The 21,772-nt window shown below is 37.6% G+C and overlaps 2 protein-coding genes across 3 annotated transcripts; one reads left to right on the forward strand and one right to left on the reverse strand.

Annotated features, from left to right (window-relative positions):
* Positions 1-390: 390 nt before the first annotated feature.
* Positions 391-6,058, forward strand: LOC148348817 (uncharacterized). Its single transcript, XM_088322715.1, has 5 exons — positions 391-508; positions 2,303-2,411; positions 2,807-2,926; positions 4,381-4,459; positions 5,875-6,058. The coding sequence occupies exons 1-5, from the start codon at positions 396-398 to the stop codon at positions 5,964-5,966; spliced, it is 513 nt and encodes a 170-aa protein (XP_088178841.1). The 5' UTR covers positions 391-395; the 3' UTR covers positions 5,967-6,058.
* Positions 6,059-9,816: 3,758 nt separating this feature from the next.
* On the reverse strand, positions 9,817-21,185 carry rsu1 (Ras suppressor protein 1). Of its 2 annotated transcripts, none has more exons than XM_088322617.1 (9): positions 21,094-21,185; positions 20,916-21,029; positions 18,648-18,698; positions 17,049-17,169; positions 14,626-14,744; positions 13,196-13,278; positions 11,984-12,098; positions 11,294-11,426; positions 9,817-10,258 (listed from the first exon to the last, which is right to left on the reverse strand). In XM_088322617.1, exons 2-9 carry the CDS (start codon positions 21,022-21,024, stop codon positions 10,156-10,158), a joined length of 834 nt encoding a protein of 277 aa, XP_088178743.1. In that variant the 5' UTR covers positions 21,025-21,029; positions 21,094-21,185; the 3' UTR covers positions 9,817-10,155. The 2 variants fall into 2 exon arrangements, with proteins under 2 accessions (XP_088178743.1, XP_088178744.1); XM_088322618.1 differs by having other exon boundaries at positions 20,916-21,026; positions 21,094-21,182.
* Positions 21,186-21,772: the final 587 nt, after the last annotated feature.

Consider the following 21,772-nt stretch of genomic DNA (forward strand, 5'->3'; position numbering starts at 1 on the left):
AGAACCAATTAAAGAGAAAAAGGAAAATAAAGATTATGTAAAAAGAAACAAAAGAAGAAAGGTAAAGAACCAATGAAGAAAAAACAAAAAAAAGTAAAAACTCAGAAAAAGAAGTAAAAAAAGAAAAGCAAGGAACAGAAGAAGAATAAAACAAAAAAGCAAGAAACTAGAAGCCCAAAAAAATAAAGACACAACTTAAAAAATAGGGAAACAAAGAAAAAAGCTTGTGTGTTGCACTTCTTACTGTCTCTTTAAGAGCCCCTCTTTGAAGCCTCAAAGCCTTCCATTGTCCCATTTCAATCCAATTAGGAGGAAAGCACATGACACTTCCGGGTCCCGGGATCAAACCGAGCCTCCTTCCTCTCCGAGCGTTTCCGCCGACATTTTCCCGCATCATGAACTCTGCGTACATTGCGTTTTGGTTTGTTACTTTGTTCCTGGTGGCGAGCGGCGGCGCTCGACAGAGTGCTCTCTCCGGACCTCTGCATGCCCAATGCCGGGTAGAATGGTGAGTTACTTCTTCGCCAAATAAGGGAAATACTGAGCGGCTGAAGTACTGCGAATGAACGTAGTAGTACACAGAAATTTCTTTGGAAATATATATATATATATATATATATATATATATATATATGTTTTCAACACTACATTTGATATTTAGTTTTGTAGTAGTGTTATTTTGTAGTATTTCTCGAGTATTTCCTACGGGGTAATTTTGTAGATAATAGTAGAATTTTTGTAGTATATCTGTAGAACTTTTGTAGTAGTTTTATTTTGTAGTATTTCTTTAGTATTTCCCAAGTAGTGTTTTTGTAGTATTTCCTTGACAGTAATTTTGTAGTACAGGATTTTCCATGGTGGAATTTTTGTAGTATATTCGTAGACCGTTAGTAGTATAACTGTAGGATTTTGGTAGTATTTCTCTAGTATTTCCTTAGTAGTCTTTTTGTAGTATTTCCTTGACAGTCATTTTGTAGTACAGGATTTTCCATGGTAGATTTCTTGTAGTATATTCGTAGAACGTTTGTAGTATAACCGGTAGTACTTTGGTAGTATTACAGTAGTTTTATTTTGTAGTATTTCTCTAGTATTTCCCAAGTAGTCTTTTTGTAGTATTTCCTTGACAGTCATTTTATAGTACAGGATTTTCCATGGTAGAATTTTTGTAGTATATTCGTAGAACGTTTGTAGTCTAACCGTAGTACTTTGGTAGTATTACAGTAGTTTTATTATGTAGTCTTTCTCTAGTATTTCCCAAGTAGTCTTTTTGTAGTAATTCCTTGACAGTCATTTTGTAGTACAGGATTTTCCATGGTAGAATTTTTGTAGTATATTCGTAAAACGTTTGTAGTATAACCGTAGTACTTTGGTAGTATTACAGTAGTTTTATTATGTAGTCTTTCTCTAGTACTTCCTAAGTAATGTTTTTTTTAGCATTTCCTTGACAGTCATTTTGTAGTACAGGATTTTCCATGGTAGAATTTTTGTAGTATATTCGTAGAACGTTTGTAGTATAACTGAAGTACTTTGGTAGTATTACAGTAGTTTTATTTAGTAGTATTTCTCTAGTATTTCCCAAGTAGTCTTTTTGTAGTATTTCCTTGACAGTCATTTTGTAGTACAGGATTTTCCATGGTAGAATTTTTGCAGCATATCTGTAGAACGTTTGTAGTACTACTGTAGTTGAATTTTTTTGTTATATTTCACTAGTATTTCCCTAGTAGTCTTTTGTAGTATTTCCTTGACAGTACAGGATTTTCCATGGTAGAAATTTTGTAGTATAACTGTTGTACTTTGGTAGTATTATAGTAGCATTTCTGTTTTAATGTTACTGTAGTAGTATTTTTGTAGTATTTCTGACGTTATATTTCTGTTATATATTTTTGTATTATAGTATTACTGTTGGGGTAATTTGTAGTATTTCTATAGTATTTATTTTGTAATATTTTTCTAGTATTCCTTAATTTTTTTGTAATATTACGCTAGTTGTATTTTTGTAGTATTTACATCATAATATATCTGCAATATAATTGATGTATTTTAGTGGTATTTTTTAGTATTTCTATAAAAGTATTTCCATGGTAGTAATTTGTTAGTATTCCAGCTGTATTTTTATAGTATTTTCTGCAGTAGTTTTTTTTGTAGTATAAAGTATTCCTGAGGTATTTCCATGGTAGTATTTTGATAGTTTTCCTGTTGTATATTTATAGTATTTCTACTGTAATATTTTTGTAGTACTTATATAAAGTATTCCTGAGGTATTTCCATGGTAGTATTTCCATTGTTTTTTTATCTGCTCCAGGTATTTTGGAATACCGTGCGGTATCGTTAGCAAATCCCTGGTTTCACAAATCAGGAAGTGGGAAACAATGGCGGGATGCCGCCAAGGTGGACAACGCTGCTTGTACAAGGTTCGTACTCACATTTTTAGGAAGTATTTCACTGAAAATGTACATACCAGGAACCAATTCAGGGTGTCCCCCGCCTACTGCCCGATGGCAGTTCACATAGGTTACCCTAGATGTGAAAAATTGACTTGACGCATTCATTTTCGTTGCAGTCTCTCAGGCCTGAAAATATTTGGCTAGGATCACAAACTTTTCAAAGCAATCAGGTAGATCGCTCTAGAGGTGAAAATGCATATTGTATTTCCCTGGCGTGTCTCTGTGTGCTATTCAAATCAGTTTAATGATCTGAGAAACCTTCGTAAGTGCTAAATATACAAAACGGAATAATACCTTCTCATTCGTAGTACTTTGTTGCTTCGTTCTGTGTAACGGTATACTGCGATACTTGTACTTTGCAGTTAGTATCGGCCTCGGCGCACTTCATAGGTGCCAAGCACGTCTCTCCGGTGGAGAGATACACCGACGTCCTTCATTTCCGCATGCTTCCTTCTTCCCTCCGGGCCTTCTGTCGCGTTTCGGTAAGTTGCCGCTCGCCCGCCAACCCGTGTCATAATGGCACCGGCGGGGTTTCTCTCAAGATCGTTGGAGATGCACAAGGGGGCAAATTCAACAAAAAAAAAATTAATAATCTCACGGCGCCCAACCTGGTACATTAAAGAGAAGAGGGAAAGAGAACAAGGGAGACGGAGTAGGAGAGAGAGAGAGAGAGAGAGAGAAAGACGGGGAAAAAGAGAAAGGAATAAAGAGAGAAAGATAGAGAGTAAGGGAGACTGAGTAAGAGAGAGAGAGAGAGAAAGTCAGAGAGAGAAAGAGAAAAAGAAAGAGTAAGAAAGAAAGAAAAGAAAGAGATAAGAGAAAAAGAAAGAGTATGAAAGAAAGAAAGAAAGAAAGAAAGAGAGAAAGACAGAGTAGAAGAGAGAGAGAGAGAGACAGATAGAGTGAGAGAGAAAGACGGGAAAAAAGAGAAAGGAATAAAGAGAGACAGATAGAGAGTAAGAGAGACAGAGTATGAGAGAGAGAGAGAGAGAGAGAAAGAAAGAGAGAGAAATAAAGAGAAAGAAAGAAAGACAGGGAGAAAGACAGAGAGAGAAAGAGACAGAAAGACAGAGAAAGACAAAAAGAGAAAGGAATAAAAAGAGAAAGATAGAGAGAAATTAAGGGAGACAGAGTAAGAGAGAGAGAGAGAAGGTAAAGGATACAGAAAAAGGAAAAAAGAGAGAAATTAAGAGAGAACACAATAGAGGAAAAAGGGAGAAAAAGGGAGCGAAAAGGAGGAAAAAAGAAAAGACAAAAAAAGAAAAAGAAAGGAATAAAGAGAGAGGGAAAGAGAAAAAGGGCAAACACAAAAAGAGAAGGAAAAAGAGAGAGGGGGGATAAAACAAGACAGAGAGAACAAGGGAGACGGATTCAGCGAGAAAAAGAGAAAAGGTTAGAGATACAGAAAAGGGAGAAAGAGTGGCAAAAAAAAAGAACAGAGTGAAGAGAGCGTGACAGAGAGAGAAATGGAGAATAAAGGAGCAAGAAAAAGAAACCGAAAGAAAAGACAAAGGAACAAAAAGAGAAAAGAAAATGAAAACAAGAAAAAAATCAAAAGAATGAGGAAAAAGAAAAAAAGTGAGCATACAAGAGTGGGAAAGAAATGCAGGCAGTGGAAAAGAAAGGCTGAAAAAAAGAAGGAATGAGCAAAAGAGAAAGGTGAGAGTGAGAGAGAGCGAGAGAAAAACAGGAAAAAGAGAAAGGGAGAAAAAAGAAAGACGGCAAGAAAAAGAGAATTAGATAGTAAAAGAGAGACTGGTGCGTGTGGTGCCTGGCTTTGTCGACATCAAGTGAACATATTTCAAACCGCAGCTTATTTTTCTCTTGTGCTTCTCTCGGTGTGGGCCGGCTGTGGTCTGGGACAGGTCTATGGCCGTCACGTCATTCCTAATATTTGGAATTTGGTGTAAATGTTCCGTCTCCGTTGTGTTTTAAGGCCATGTCCATCTCGGAGAGCTGGTACGTGGTTAAAGACCACGGTGCAAACTACTGCAACCTCTACAATCTCATCGAAGGTGAGGCCATATTGATACACTCATACCTCTGACGTAGTTCCAGTTGCTACCACTAGAGACCGCTCAACGCCAGCATCAGCTCGTCCCGGTTTCCCGCCATAGACACTCTTGCGTTGTCGTTTTAGCGCGTCAGTCTCGCAGTTCAGAAGTCCCAGGTTCCGATCCAGCGACTAGCCTGGCCTCCCTGGACAGAGTTTGCACGTTATCGCTGTGCCTGAGACTGGAAAACTATTTTCTTTGACGGGACAACGAAGAAATCTGGGTCTTGTTCCAGGTTTTATCCGTTGTTCATTAAAACGGCAGCCTCCCGGGATCTTTGGATTTTCACCTGTCCTCTTGGGTGCGATGATAGACACTGATGACGACACTGTACAAACAAATGCCGGACGCCGTTAATCCAAGGGAAGAAGAAACGCAGTGGCAGAGCGTAGCCGCCACAAAGCAGTGTCTGCGGCATTTTTCAACAGACTAGCGAGTCACACTGTCGTGAGTACTGATGTGACTCAGCTGTGCCTGCTCCCGATCAGTATTTGTACCCAGTCCTTCCTGTCCCCTTTTGTCAGTCCGTTTGCGAACCTCAGTGAATACTAGGCAAGCCTTTTTGGACCCTGACTCCCACTTGTCCTGTTTTTTGTTCCCGTCTGTTCCGGCTTCGACTTGTTTTTTTATCCTGAGCACGTCTACTCTCCCGTCCCGTCTTTCGATCTCTTTTTTTGTCCCTGACCACGTCTTTTCTCCTATTCTGGCTTACGACTCATTTTCGACCACATTTTTGCTCTCATGCCCCCGCTTTCGAACTCTTTTTGTCCCCGACCACGTCTTCTCTGCTATTCTGGCTTACGACTCGCTTCCAACCCCGACCACGTTTTTGCTCTCATGTACCGGCGTTTGACCTCTTCTTGCCCCCGACCACGTCTTTTCTCCTATTCTGGCTTACGACTCGCTCCCGACCCTGACCACGTTTTGGCTCTCCTGTCCCGGCTATTGACCCGTTTTTCCGTCCCCGACACCGACATCCACTTCCGCGTTCAGAGCTACCTGCTTCTTGTGTCCAGCAATCACCAGATCGTCGGCGCAACTCTCTTTCTTCCAATAATACTTGTGAGAAACGCAAGTGGGTCCTGTCTTGACACATACTTCCAAGAAACATGGCAACAATTTCAAACATTTTCCTGACTTTGACAAAACAACATTAGAATTCTAAGGATTTCAAGCACCCGTACGAACCCTGAATAACATACGTATATTTTGCTCGTTTAAAATTGTGTAATGGACAAATCCATTAGTCAGAGGTATCACTGTAATTCGAAGGCTTAACTTCGAATTGTCCAATTTTTGAGCAACAACTATTACTTATAACAACAGATGAATAGGGAAGTAACAAAAATCCCAAAGCTACCATTTTGTTTTCACAGGAAGCCGCCTGACTGAGGTCCAGGGTTACAGGGAAATCACCAGCGACTTTCTTTGCACCCAACGCTCTACAGCCAACTGCACAATCTTTTGACTCACTGGTCCTTTAGTGCAGCCAAAATGTCAAAAGAGCCATAATGCATAGCAAAAATGACACTATTTTAGAGGCACAGATTAAAAGCTTATATAAAGAAGGCAAAACAAATGCATACATCCATATATCAGGGGTGCTATACTCATCTGAGATCAGGGGCCACATGCTAGAAGAAAGCACTTTTGCAGGAGCCAGACTAAAAGATTCAAGAGAAAGAAAGAAAGAGGAGAAAAATTGAAAGAAAAAGAGACAGAAAAAGACAGAGAGGAGAGTGACATAGAAAAAGAGGGAGAGAGAAATAAGGAGAAAGAGAGGCAGAGGAAAAAAAGAGACGGAGAGAAGAGGTGACATAAAGAAGAGACATGGAAAGAAAAAGAGAGATGCAATAAGAAAGAAAAAGTGAGAGAAGGAACGAAATAATAAAGGGACATAAAAATAGACAAAAAGAAAGAAAAAGAGACGCAGAGAGAAAGAAAGAGGTAGAGAGAAATAAGGAGAAAGAGAGGCAGAGAAAAAAGTGACAGAGAGAAGAGACAAAGAAAGAAAAAGAGAGATGCAATGAGAGAAAGAAAGAGTGAGAGAGAAAGAAAGAGTGAGAAAAAAGAGAGAAGACAGAAAGGAGAGTGACAGGGAGAGAAAGAGGGGGAGAGAAATGAGAGGCAGAGAAAAAAAAAGAGAGAAGAGGTGACAGACAGCAACAGGAAGAAGAGACAAAACAGAGAGACGCAAGAGAGAGTGGGAAAGAGAAAAAGAAAAAAAGAGAAAGAGAAAAGAATGAGAAAGAAAGAGCAGGTGACACAGAGAGTGAATAAAAAAGAAAGGCTTGGGGAGTAACGGAATACATGGAACGGCAAAAATGATGTTGGCAAGCTTCTTGGATTTTATTTTCATTATGTTTGTCGCATTTTAAGTTAGTCTTGCCAGAGATCAAAGCCAGGAGAGAAAGCTTACCACGTGTTGTGAGTCATCATTTTATTCATATTTAGTTTCTTTTGTCTTTTATTAGCATATTTGCTATTGGAGTCATCCAAAAGTCATTGAAAGTAATCCAGTTAAAGTAACCCTACCCAACCCTGCCTAGCACCATGAGATGGATGATGGTTTTGGTCAGATGAAGGTGAAGGCCCAACCTGGATGTCCTCGGCAGTCGAGCGGCGAGGAACCCTCAAGGCTGGAGATCTGGAAGAGATGAGGACCATCGAATGCAGTGTTTTGAAGCCGTCGCTGGAATAAGCTGGGACTGGATCAGAACCTGTTCGATCATGTGCCGGCCGGTATTTGGCCCGGTGCTGCTCATTCAACTGGACCTCTTGCCTGCTTGGCTGGCCTCATGTGAGCCAGACCTCTTGTCAGCTCGCTGGCTTCTTTCAAACAGAATTGCGAAGTGGCAGGCACCCTGGCTCCCGTCTGGCCAGGAAGGAGTTGTCACGCCGCTCTTTGATTTGAACATGCAAAATCAGGTCCTACCAACCCACATTCACCCAGTATCTGCCAGATAATTAAATCAATGTCATTAATTTAAAACATTCAATTCACATGTTTCGACATTTTTTGATCAGCTTGACATTGCAAAAAACAGGTCTGCCCGAAAGTGGAATCCCATACAGTATTATAATCGTCAGAAGGATTACTATACCGATATGTTTTTGACCATACGTTTTATTAATATGCATTCATTAAAATAGAATAATATAAAATAGCAAAAATCAAAGTGTGAGGTTTCACTCAACAAACCACAAAGCTAAGATTAGTTATAACTAAGAAAAACGTATGATACAATAAACTACACAAGCAAATTATTTGAAGTGTAAGCAGATGAATGTTCTCGAGTCCAGAGTTGTAAATATTCCGGAATTACTCTTAACCCGGGTAAGAAAAAGTAAATGTATTCCAAAATAAATAAGAAAATGTTCTATTGACCCTTTTGCCACGTTGCAGAACGAGAATCATGACGGACTACAGAAAGCACGAGAGGTCGGCCGATTATCCGGATCGATATTTGGGAAATTGACAGACATCGGTATCTGCATTTTTATTCCTTAGATGAGTTGATTATAAGGTTTCTTGCCTCCCCTCCTTCTCTATTGTCGCTATCCACCCCACGCCTTCTGATTGGATAGGCAACGGGGGGGCGGAGCCATCAAGGCAGGAATAATAAGGGAGCTACAGCTCAGCTAACTTGTTCCTGAAAAGTGATTGGGGGATGGCGTAAAAAGTGTAGTTGACTTGCTTTAGGGAGACACATACAGATGGGGACTGATAGATTAGCTCTTATCATAACATTAGTTTGCCAATCAAGCATGTGTGTTTGTGATTGAGACAATAAAAAGCAGGTTAAAGTGAAAGTCTGAGTAATTAGCTGTTAGCATAACACGAGTTCATCAATTTGGCTCTAAAACAGGAGTGCCCCGTTGATATTTAGACGCACTATTTGTTTTAAGTTAATTTAAGACATGTTTGTTGTATTTTGTTTGTTTATTAAAAAAAAATCAGGGAGCTATTTTAGTTTTTTATGTACATTTATACAAGATTCTGCTAAGCATAATTTTATCTCCTGCACTGTTAGTTTTTGGTTTTAAGTGACAGATTACCTATTTTAATTATGTTAAAATTCTAATTTATTAAATGTAAAAGGTTTCAGTCTCATAGTGCTATGTAAGTCTTATTCTTTTCGTATTATTAAAAATTTCTTACGCCAATTTTAAAACTTTTACAGCAAATGAATATCGGCTATTGGCCTCCTCTCAAAACTAATAACCGGAATTGGCCCTGAAAAACTCATATCAGTTGATCCCTGGAAAGCACCATTTGGAGAGACCGTCGTTGGGTGTTGCCCCAAAAAATACGCAGAGAGAAGATATGGCAAAAAGGGAACGCCATTTATTGCATTCTGTTTTTAAATCATCACCTGTGTATGGGGATACTCCATTTACAATATTGTGGTAGGGATCGAGTGGACTGAAGTCAGGCAGACTGGAGGCTTTGGTAACATAAGTAGCTAGCATTGCTAATCTTATCTTCAGTTTCTCTAAACAGTGCTTTTTTACTTTCCGTCGAGGTGAGCTACCTCATCCGATAGCTGCACAATATTGGTTTGACTAGTCATTGCCATTAGTGTTGAATATCAAAGCTTTTTGTTGTTGTTTTTGTTTACCGTTTCCTGGTTTCGTCCACGGTTCACTAAGGTTTACCGCCGTCCGTCATGGTGTCGTCACATGTCTGCAAAGGGTCAATAGAATCAATGTTTTCAAGAAACTTGACTTGTTAATTATGAGAAGAAGTGCATACGTGAAACGCGAGATCTACAATGAGGCCGACCGTAGGGGAAGATGATATACTGTATCAATCACCGCGGTGACCTGAAGCGCTTGGAAAGTGATCGAATATACACCAAAAAAAAAAATCGTGATGAAATTAACGGTTTCAAAAATGTTGATTTTGACAATACGTCTCACCCGCGTGATCTCTGTCCCTCACTCACTCACTCACTCACTCATTCAATTTCTCACTCGTCCTAACTCACTTGCTCACCATTACTCTCACACTCCCTCATTCACCATATATTAGATATAGAAATAAAGATAGATATAGAGATATGGACAGAGAGAGAGCGATAGACAGATAAACAGATAGAGAGATAGACAGATAGAGAGATATAGACATAGAGATAGTTAGATAAAGAGAGAGAGAGAGCAATAGACAGACTGAGGGATAGAGAGATAGATATATAGATAGAGATAGACAGAGAGAGAGAGATAAACAGTTAGAAAGACAGATAGAGATATAGACAGATAGACAGAGAGATAGACAGATATATATATATATATATATATATATATATATACTGTATATATAGATAGAGATAGATAAATAGAGAGACAGAGAGAGATAGGGAGATAGACAGAGAGAGAGCGAGAGATAGAAATATAGACAGATACAGAGATAAGACAAATAGATGAATATATATCTATATTCAAATGAAAGTAAAAATGTCGAAAGGCCGATGTAACAGTTTTACAATGCCTCCATGTGACACTTTCTCATTAAAGACGAATAACGGGAAGGTTTTGGAAAAAACGAAGACAAAAGTCTTGGAGAGAAGTTCCCGTAAAGCAGTCGATTGTTTTGAAATGAAGCTGGCGAAGGCACATGCAGTTTGTCCGTCTAAAAATGAGCCAGACGGAGCGTCTCATTTGTTCCTGGCCGCCAAGGGTTTGCGGCTCATCTTCTTGCTCTTGTCGCTGTTCTTCTTGGGTGGTTCCGGGTTGGCCTGCATGTGTCGGCCGTAGAGACTAAAAAGGGGGGAAAAGGAAACTTTATTTACGAAGAACAGATTGTGTTCGAATAGTTCAATCCTAACTCATCCAAATATGTTGGTTTGATAAATATTTCGCTTGCATCGAGGCTATGCAGCATATGAGGCCACATGAAAGAGAGAAAAAAAGAAAGAGTTAAATGAAGAGAAAGGGAGAAAGAGGGAGAGAAAGAAAGATAAAACAAAGATAGAGAAAAAGGGAGATGGAGGAAGCAAATGAAAGAGAAAGAAGACAACAAGGAGAGAAAGAGAAGGAGATAAAGAATTGGAGACAGTGAGAAAGAATTTGATAAAGAAAGAGAACAACAAAGAGAAAAAGATAGAGAATTTTAAAAAAAGAAAAAAGAGAGACAGTTTGTTCAAGTTTCCTGCAACCTTGTTTGAGTGACCTGGTTTCTTCAGTAAACGAAGGTGTTTGCTTCTTAGGTCGAAATGTATGCCGTAGGGGCGCTACAGAATCAGTGATGGATCAAAAGAAAAAAAGAGTGAAAGAAAGGGAGAAAGAGAACTCAAAACACAGAAAAATAAAGTAATTGAGAGAGCTAAACAGAGAAAGAAAGAGAAAGAAACGGATAAAGACAGAAAAGTAGAAAGAGAACGTGAGTGAGAAAGACAAAGAAAATAACAAAGAGGAAGAAAGAGTGAGAGAATGAGACAGTGGAAAAAGAAAAAGACAAGAGATGGAGATAAAAAGAGTGAGAGATTGAAACAGTGAGGGAAAGAAAGCGAGAGAAAAAGACAAAGAGAAAGAGAAAAATAAAGAAAAACAGAGAAAGAGAGACTGTAAGAGAGGGATAAAAAGAGGAAGAAAAAGAGAAAAAGAGATAAAGATAGAAAGAAGGAACAAGAAAGAGAAAGTGAGTGAAAGATAAAGAAAACGACCGAGAAAGAGAAAGAAAGCCAAAGAAAGTCCGAAAGAAAGAAAAGAAGAAGCGAAATCTAGCGAAGCTGTACGAGTGAGGGAAAGGCATTTCTAACAATTGGGTGCAGTGTACTGTAGGTGTATCCCTACTATTTGTAGGTCTCGGAGCGAACGTATTCGAAAACGTGGGAGACCCCCAATTGGAACTGGTCGGAGATGGGAGTCACCCAGGGATTGTTCTCCGCTTTGAAGACTTGCTTGGGTCCCGTCAGGTCCAGGTGACCTGCGAGAAAATCCAAAGGCACCATACTTACAAAATGTCTCCGTCACATAGGTGTCAAACGTGCGTGGCTGAATTTAGGCATTTTTCAAGCACTTTCAAGCCCACATTTTCCAGAAATCCAGCAGTGATCAGAAGAATTTTTTGGGGGGCTGAATTTGATGACGAAAGTAAAGTTTATCTTTGTGTTTTCTTTTAGCTGTTCCGATCCACGACCTTTTTGTGTCAATGGGCTGCTATAAACTGACATGAATTCTGCCATTCTGTTTCTACAATGCACACGCAACTTCAATAACTCTCAGGTCCCAAACGTCTCTTCTATTTTTTTTTTTTGCTTTAATCCCAAAACAATACAAAACAATTTTATGGAGATCATTTTGTTTCATGAAAATCAAAAAGAGAGTTGGATAGCCTGAATTCCAGACCTCCACTGATGTTATTTAAAAGCTAAACTCAAAATCTTGGATTTCACGTAGAAGAAGTCTGTGCTGTACAAATTATCAAATGAACCTTATCCTGAATCGAAATCCTCATTTTAAAGAAACGGAAATCCCAATTACCAAGTTCCGGAGGTAGTACTGTCAGTCGATTGCCCTGGATGTGAAGCTCCTTGAGTTGAACCAAATCTCCGATATCCTTCGGCAGTGAGATCAGATCGTTGTCCCGTAGGCTCAACTGAAGAAGACGGAAATGCGGTTTCGATCAAATAACCACGACGTCGACAAAAGACTAAAATGAATTCATCAGGACTTAGCTTGAATATAAAAATCGGGAATGCGAAACAAAATACAGTAATCCCTTGCCTTACTGTGTTTTACTTATTGCAGTTTTCCATTGGACATTGTGTACTGCATTCCGATTGGCTGAACAGAGGAAGACGCTTTCTATCGCCAACAAAGTTGGATTCTCAACCTGCTAAACTTGCTTTAGAGCCACAATCGGGTCTTTGGCGTTCCCTAATGCTTGGTCAAAAATGTTTGATAATGCAAAAATATGGTTTATGTAGGCCAGAACCGGAAGGAAAATGAAGTTTTTCATTACACAATGGTGATAAAAGTATCATGTAAAATGGATCAGTTGTGGATTATTTTTAAAATTATAATTTCACAGTAAAGAAGTTATTTGTAAAAAATGTTTACCTTTATTTGTTAAATAAATACTTAAGCCTGTCAATTGGCTTCGTTCTTGTGTAGTGTGTAAAAAGCCAACACTTTTATTTTTTAGTAGATAAGTTAATATTTTAATATATATATTTCCTGTGTTTTCAAGGATCCGCTTTAAAACATATGAAATTACTATAATTAATTATGTTTTATTATTTTTGATAATATTTCGTTAAAAAAACAAAAATCTGAGGATCCAAAGTGAACTGAGCCAGAAGAACTGGTTTTCTAAATAGAGCTGTCTTCTTGGTTGCTACCGGTACGCCATGATGACAAGCCACTAGAGCAGGCGTGTCAGTGTCACTTTCATCCACCTTTTTCAATTTTTCTTCATTTGTTGGGTGGTTTATCAAACCAGACCTTCAAGAAACATGACAGTGGCAACAATTTTACGCATTTTCAGTTGAAGACTGAAATTCGAGTCTTTTCCATGCCTTGAAAACAAAGAATTTAAGCATTTTCAAGGATTTCAAGCACCTGTACGAACACTGAGTGATAATCTTCTCTGTCGTTCTCAAGGGTCCTTAAATGGGACATTAAAAGTTGATTGACAGTTCCTCCCGCTGTCACAACACAAGTTTCATGACATAGCTTTTGCGTTTAACTTACTATTTGGAGCTTGGTCATCTTTCCAATATCGGCTGGCAGGACTTCAAAATCATTATCGCTCAGATAAAGAGCACGAAGGGTTGCTGTGGAACAAAAATCAAGATCATCATCAGAGACCCGTCTGAAAGGTATTTCTCAAAGGCAATATCACTAAAATCGAGGAACGGGACGATATGCTTTGCTCACAATTCGCATCACAAGAGTAGCTTTGTAACCTGAAACATTTGTAAGTAGAGACGCCTTTTCAACGGAAATGCGCTAATCCGTTCCAAGCCGCGCAAAACTATGATAACTTACCGGTTCATCGATTACTGCGATTCTTTGACTAAACAGGTATCGAAACACTAGCCAGCGACAACCGGTCTGAAGGATTTTATACATTTGACTATAAAGGATTTTGTACGATCAAATACAAATTACATTTGATGCAAAAGATATTTGCTGGCGGGGCTGTGGTGCGAGGTCAGTGCAACCTAGTGGAAAATATTGTTTACAGGAATGGTGGGAACAGGACGTGAGGCTGATAATGTGAATTTCCCTACGGGGATGAATAAAGTATCTATTTATCTATAAGATAATCCGCGCATCCAGACGCGGAGGGGCTCTGATGACGGAGGACGGCAGGCAATGTTTAGAGAAACGCTCTGCTGTTTTGAGTTTTCCAGACATCGAGGCGAGATGGTGGAGCCCACGTGGGGCTTCCCTGGCACGCCCATGGGAGGAGCCGGGACACCATCTAGCAGAAAGATGTGGGCCGAGAGTAGAAGGCTGGAGGACTTGAAGAGAGGTTCGCCAGAGACTCCGACGACACTAACTCGACTAATTCAGCATTATCTCCAGACAGAAGAGCAGCTTCAGCGACAGACTGCTGTCACTGTCTTGTACCAGGGACAGACTGAAGAGATCTTTTCTTCCTCATGCCATGAGGCTCTTTAACTCCACCCAGACAGAGTAAAGGCCCACATTAAACCACACCCCTACATTGCATATTACCGTACTTTTATTGCAGTGTGTATTTTATGTAGCACTATTTAAATACTCTATACAACACGCTACAGTGGGTATTAGCACGTCACATTGGGTATTTGTATATTTTATTCCTTTTGCTTTATTATTGTATTGTTCTCAGCTCAGGGATGCTGCTGGAAATGTGAATTTCCCTGCGGGGATGAATAAAGTATCTATCTATCTAATTCGGCCATTTTCGATGGAGTACACTTAGTTAAATTGTTAAAGAAATTAAATCTGCCCCCGTGTAAAAATGTCGGCTATTCCCTCAAGAAACAAGCGCGCATTGATGGTTGAATGTAGGTTGTGTTTGGTTAATGGAGTCAGATAACTAATTCGAACAATTTGGTTAACGATACATTTTAATATTTAAAACCTAACAGGTCCAAGAAATGTTTGTGTTTGCACGGATATTCACTCACTGAGGTAGAAGAAGTTTCCAGGCAAGGAATTGTGATTCAAGTTATTGTAGGTGAGGTCCAGAACTTCTAGCGCGGGCAAAGAACCAAACCCTCGTGGCAAGTTGCATAGACGGTTCATCCTGCACAAAAATATCAGCAGTTCTTTTATCAAAGACACGGGAAGGACAGTTATACATTCACTTACTCCCTGCTACACGTGAATAACCATGGAGATGGAGCAAAGTAAGATAAAAGGGGTTTTGTGGGCCAAACAGGGTTTGTACTCCTTTTTCATGCCCTAATTCAAGCACTTTTAAAGCCAATTTTTCTGGTACCATTAAAAGAAAGAATCTGGTGTGAATCATGTGGTTGTCAGGACCAGAATGGAGACAAGACCCACTTGCGTTACGTTTCTCTCTGTTTTATTGGAAGAAGGGAAAGGGTTGCACCCACGATCTGGTGATTGCCGAAAGCAGGTCGCTCTCAACGCGAAAGAGGGACTTCCGTGGCGTGCGATGGCGGTGTCTGGAACGGAAAAACGGGTCGGTAGCCGGGACAGGAGAGCAAAAACGTGGTCGGGGTCGGAAGCGAGTCGTAAGCCAGGAAAAGAAGAGTAGACGTGGTTGAGGACAAAAAAGGTCGAAAGCCGGGACGGGAGAGTAGACGTGATCAGGATCAAAAGCGGGGTCGAAGCCGGGGACAGACGGGAGCAAAAAAACGGTTGGGGTCAGGGTCGAACAAAAAGAGGCTTGCCTAGTGTAATCTGACCCTGTTTAGGTGTGGCATGCACCGGTCTCCTTAGCTCAAACCCTTAGGGGGCGATGACGCTTCACAGGACAACGCCATATTAACTAATGCCAGCTGTAGTCTATCATGAGGGTAGAAGATATGCAATAGCCAAGCAAAGCCAGTAGAGAGCAGCGCAGGCGTCATTTTTAAGCAGACTTGTTGACAAACATGGCAAAAATTTCAAGCGCATTTACAAGCGCCTTATCCCAAATTTAAGCACTTATCAGTCCTTGAAGAAACAACATTAGAAATCAAGCATTTTCAAGGATTTCAAGCACTTGTACTAACCCTATAGTAATGCATATATTTCTCTGATAACAAGCCCACAATAGAGTTATTCTCTGTGCTATAACGTCCACATTCTTTAGACAATACAGCATTCTTGTAGTACAGTTCTGTGGTATTTCTGTAATATTTCTGTAGTAATATTTTTGTTTTATAGTATTACTGTGGTATTAATTAGTAGTATTACCGTATTATTTTTTAGAAATACTCTAGGTTAATTTTTGACGTATTTTGCTGGATTTATTGGTAGAATTTTAGTTTAGTATGTTGTTATTTTTGATGTACTCTTCCATGTGTAGGGTAGTATATTTTTTTAAGTATTTCTGAAGTAGTGTTTCTGTATATTATTATTGCTGTAGTATTTTGAAGTATTTTAGTCGAATTTTGTTATTACTGTACATGTATTTTTGTACCATTTCTGTATAAGTATTTTTGCAGTATTCCTGCAGAATTTTGTAGTATTTCTGTAGCAGAATTGTGATATTATAGTATTACTGCAGTATTTCTGTAGTAGTATTTCTGTATATTATTACTCCCTGTAGTATTTTGAAGTATTTCAGTCAAATTTGGTAATTATTATTGTAGATGTATTTTTGTACCATTTCTGTATAAGTATTTTTGCAGTATTTCCGCAGAATTTGCAGTATTTCTCTAGAATTTTGATATTATATTATTACTGTAGTATTTCTGTAGTAGTATTTTGCAGTATTTCTGTATGATAGTATTTTGCAGTATTTCTGTATGATAGTATTATTGCTGTAGTATTTTGGTAGTATTTTGTATTATTACTGTAGCTGTATTTTTGTAACTTTTTGTGGTAGTATTTTTGAAGTATTTCTGCAATATTTTTTTGTAGTATTTCTGTCGACTTTTGTTATTATGACTGTAGATGTATTTTCGCACCATTTATGTATAAGTATTTTTGTAGTATTCCCACCGTATTTTGTAGTATTTCTCTAGCAGAATTCTGACATTATAGTATTACTGTACTATTTCTGTAGAAGTATTTTTCAGTATTTCTGTATTATAGTATTATTGCTGAAGTATTCTATATTATTACAGTAGATGTGTTTTTGTAACTTTTTGTGGTAGTATTTTTTAAGTATTTCTGCAATATCTTTGTCGTATTTCTGTGGACGTATTTGTGTAGTAACGGTGTAAAGATATTCTGTCCAGCCCTTTAAGACTTTTTGTGATTAAGAGCGTGACAAATAAACATGACTTAACAGCTAATAAACACCTTGCAATATAACGTTTTCAAACTATATAAAGACAAAAACACTTGTGAACCTGGTGCAAATGAGGTACTTGTACATACAGTCCCAAAAAAAGCATATTTTGTACGTATGAAATATGTATGTGTAATATACCCAAGATTAAGGTGTTTCAACTTCTGAAGGCTGCTTAATTGAATTGGCAATTCTTCGATTTGGTTGTTGAACATGTTGAGAACCTCGAGATTTTTCAACTCGGATATATTAGGAGGCACCGCTGGAAAACAAGAAATGAGCTTAGTTATACATATAGAAATATGCTTTAAAGCACAGGTGTCAAACAGGCGGCCGGCGGGCCAAGTCAGGCCCGCTAAGGGATTGAATCCGGCGAGACAACACTCAGAGAAGCGCAAGAGAAAAACAAGCTGCAGGTTGAAATAGGTCAACTTGATGTTGCCAAAGCCAGGTGCCTCTGACAAAGACACTGTACTTGTATTTATTTATTTCTCTCTCTCTTTTCCACCCCTTTTCTCCCACTCTGTCTCTTTCACTCTGTGTGTCTCTCTTTTTCTCTTCCTTTGTTGCTCTTTGTATCTTTCTCTGTGTCTTTTAACCTCTTTTGCTCTAACTTCCTTTTTTCCTTTTCACTCTTTTATCTTTCTCTCTTCATACCCTTCGTGCTTTCTTTTCTCTTTTCTCTCCTTCTGTCTTTCTATTTCTCTTTGGATTTCTTTCTTCCTCTCTCTTTCTTTTCCCCCTCTCACGACTTTTTATCTTTTGTTTCTCACGATCTCTCCCTCTCTCTCTTCTTCTTTCTTTGTCCCGTCGTCTCTCCTTTTCCCTCCCTCTTTCTCTTATTTCTTTATCTCTCTTTTTCTTTCTCTTTAATCTACAAGTCCAGCCCCCGACAGAATGTTTGTTCTATCGTGTGGCCCCAGAGTTAAAATGAGTTTGACACCCCTGCTTTATAGGGTTTAATTCAAAGTATGCTGAGACAATAAATTATACATTGGACATCCACTACACAGCATCATCTCCAAACAGAAGAGCAGCTTCAGCGACAGACTTCTGTCACAGTCTTGTTCCACGGACAGACTGAGGAGATCATTTCTTCCTCATGCCATGAGGCTCTTTAACTCCACCCGGGGGAGTAAAAGCCCACATTAAACCCCAACCCCACATTTGCATATTACCCTATTTCTATGACAGTGTGTATTTTCTGTAGCACTATTTAAATACTCGTTATATTGGGTGTTTTTGTGTTCTATATCTTTATTTTATTATTTTATTTTTCAACACAAGGATACTGCTGGAAGTGTGAATTTCCCTATGGGGATGAATAAAGTATCTATCCATCCATCTATCTATCTATCTACATCAAACAACAAAAACGTTTTAGTCTTGTTCGGGGCCCCCCGTCTATTTGCAGGGTTTACTGTTGATTACAGAGACGGTGATACCTCGACATAAGAATGTATGCATGGAATGTTTTTCTAAATAACTTCTACATTTCTCATTACATCATAAATAAATCAGTCCAAAGGAATCTTGGCCATCAAGCCCCTCCCCCTGTGCTAAAGATGTGCTAAAATTTGACAAAAACTCCACCGCGGGCTCCAAAATCGTCAACAAACTGCATCAAATTTGTGATACCGAACAAAAAAAAAAAAAAAAAACACATTAAACGAATGAAATCAAGTATAAACGCTCGTACAGCAATATTGTTATTTAACAAATGACAAAATAAGAGCTTACCTGTGAGTTTGTTGTGACTCAAAACCAATTGAGTGATGTTAGACAATGTGACTAGAAAGACAAGAATATAGTTAAATACAGGTCCAAATTATGAATATGTTTAAAATCTAATGCGATAAAGTAATACTGTGCATACAAAGATACATCTTATATTTTGTGCTATACAAAATACTAATATATTTTGTTAGATAATCTAATCTAAAATTATAACAAAATCCCAATTTTTGTCTCTGTGTGTACAAAAATTTCGACAAATCCAACAAAAACAATACAAAAATATACTGCAAAAATACAAATACAGTAATACTAAAACATACTACAGATATGCTACAAACATTCTACTACCCAAGTACTAAAAAAATACTGCTATGGAAAAACTACAAAAATAATACTGGAGCAACAACTAAACTGCATCAATAAAACTACAGTAATACTACAAAATATGACTGAAAAAAATACTTCATGGAACTACTACAAAAATTTCGAAAAATGCAACAAAAATGCTACTAAAAATATACTACAAAAATACAAATACAGTGATGGTAAAACATATTCAGATGTGCTACAAACATTCAACTACCCAAGTACTACAAATATACTGCTATGAAAAAACTACAAAAATAATACTGCAGCAATAATACAACAAAACTGCATAAATAAAACTACAGTATTACTACAAAATATGACTGAAAAAATACTACATGGAACTACGACAAAAATATTCGAATGCAAATATTTCGACCAATGCAACAAAAATACAACAATAAATATACTACAAAAATACAAATACAGTAATACCAAAACATACTCCAGATGTGCTACAAACATTCTACAACACAAGTACTACAAAAATACTGCTATGGAAAAATTACAAAAATAACACTGCGGCAATAATACAACAATACTGCATAAATAAAACTACAGTAATACTACAAAATACAACAGAATATGACTGAAAAAAATACTACACGGAACTACAACAAAAATATTCGACTGCAAAAATACTACAAAAATTTTGACAAATGCAAAAAAAAATACTACAAACAAGAAAAACTACAGTATTACTAAAACACACAACAGATATACTATAAACAGTCTACTACCAAGGCACTACAAAAATACTGCTATGGAAAAACAACAAAAATAATACTGCAGCAATATTACAAAAATACTGCTTTGGAAAAACTACAAAAATAATACTGCAGCAATAATACAACAATACTGAATAAATAAAACTACAAAATACTACAAAATATGACTGAAAAAATACTACATGGAACTACAACAAATATATCGGACTGCAAAAATCCTACAAAAGTTTCGACAAATGCCACAAAAATTCTACAACAAATATCCTACAAAAATACAATACAGTAATACTAAAACATACTCCAGATGTGCTACAAACATTCTACTACCCAAGTACTACAAAAATACTGCTATGGAAAAACTACAAAAATAATACTGCAGCAATATTACAAAATACTGCTATGGAAAACTACAAAAATAATACTACAGCAATAATACAAAAATACTGCATAAATAAAACTACAGTAATACTACAAAATATGACTGAAAAAAAATACTACATGGAACCACTACAAATATATTGGACTGCAAAAATCCTACAAAAGTTTCGACAAATGCAACAGAATTTCTACAACAAATATCCTACAAAAATACAATACAGTAATACTAAAACATACTCCAGATGTGCTACAAACCCAAGTACTACAAAAATACTGCTGTGGAAAAACGACAAAAATTATACTGCAGCAACATTACAAAAATACTGCAAATATAAAACTACAGTAATACGACAAAATACTACAAATATTCGACTGCAAACATTCTAGTACAGTAATTCCCAAAAATTCAATACATTTTTTGTGGTGTAACAGGGTCCTAATAAATTTTGATGATTTAATCGAGAGCCTTCCAAAACCAATTAAATGAAACAAAAACAAATATAAATCGTCTGTCCCTGTGTGCCCTGCGATTGGGTGGCAACCAGTTCAGGGTGTCCCCTGCCCACTGCCCGAATTTAGCTGGGATGGGCTCCATCACCCCCGCGACCCTACTGAGGATAAGCGGTGCAGATAATGGATGGAGGGAACTATTTCCAGGATAAGCCCCCGACTCCAAATAGCAGCCCAACCCCGAGTTTAACAGATACGAGGAAAACGACATGACCTACCGACTATCCTTCCATTTTTCACTTAATAAGCTTTCAAAAGTTTGAAAGTAAATCGAATTAATTGTTCTTACATAGCCCGGGAATATCCAGCATATTGGAAATTCCTCTGTCACACATTTCAACGTCGGGAAGGTTCTTTTCCCGACTCTCGTCCACGATTTTCTTTAAAGACTTCGACATTTCTGCTGGAAAACAACAGTTTTAAAAAAATTATTCTTGTAACTGAGAAAATAGAAATGACAAACTTACTGTTGGAGTAAAATTCGTATAAAAGTACTTTAAAAGCGTCGAACGGTTCCTGCGACTATTACTGGGGTGAAATTCCCTCTACCAAATAAGGATATGGAAAGCGACAATTCTTTCTTCTTCGAATACACTTTACGTGGGTAATAATGAATTGTTGCCCTCTACAGGCAAAATACGTAAATGCAGACATTGGTGTAAATATTACAGTATTTTCTGCTGTACTTCTTTCGTAGTATTTCTGGTGTAATATTTATGTACTATCATTTTTGTATTATAGTATTTTGTAGTACTGTATTCCTATAGATCTTTGTCGCATTTTTTGTAGTATTACTGTTGTGTAGTTTTATGTTTTCAGTATTTCAGTAGTAATTCCGTAGTATTTCTACAGTAGTTTTTTTGAGGTATTTACATAGTATATTTTTTGAAGTACAGTAGATCTGTTTTTTGTCGTACTACTACTGCTGTAGTTTATAGTATTTCTGTCTTAATATTTCAGTAGAAGTATTTTTGTAATATTTCTGTCATAATTTTTCTATAGTGGTATTTTCGTATAGTATTATTACTCTAATGGTATTTCCGTAGACATATTTGTGAAATATTTCCAAAGTAGTCATAATGTTGTAGTATTGCTGTAAGATTACTGTGGTTTTATTTTCGTGATATTTTTGTAGTATTTCTGCAG

This window comes from Urocampus carinirostris, chromosome 18 (genome assembly GCF_059441175.1).
Source record: "Urocampus carinirostris isolate Australia breed hairy pipefish chromosome 18, RoL_Ucar_1.0, whole genome shotgun sequence".
NCBI lineage: Eukaryota > Metazoa > Chordata > Actinopteri > Syngnathiformes > Syngnathidae > Urocampus > Urocampus carinirostris.

Coding starts and splice junctions, on each gene's coding strand:
- LOC148348817 (XM_088322715.1), top strand. CDS start 396: ATGAACTCTGCGTACATTGCGTTTTGGTTTGTTACTTTGTTCCTGGTG. Junction 2,412..2,806: donor GACAACGCTGCTTGTACAAG/GTTCGTACTCAC, acceptor TGTACTTTGCAG/TTAGTATCGGCCTCGGCGCA. Junction 2,927..4,380: donor GGGCCTTCTGTCGCGTTTCG/GTAAGTTGCCGC, acceptor TTGTGTTTTAAG/GCCATGTCCATCTCGGAGAG.
- rsu1 (XM_088322617.1), bottom strand. CDS start 21,024: ATGTCGAAGTCTTTAAAGAAAATCGTGGACGAGAGTCGGGAAAAGAAC. Junction 17,170..18,647: donor GAGTCACAACAAACTCACAG/GTAAGCTCTTAT, acceptor CTTGTTTTCCAG/CGGTGCCTCCTAATATATCC. Junction 10,259..11,293: donor CGCTCCGAGACCTACAAATA/GTAGGGATACAC, acceptor CCCCCTTTTTAG/TCTCTACGGCCGACACATGC.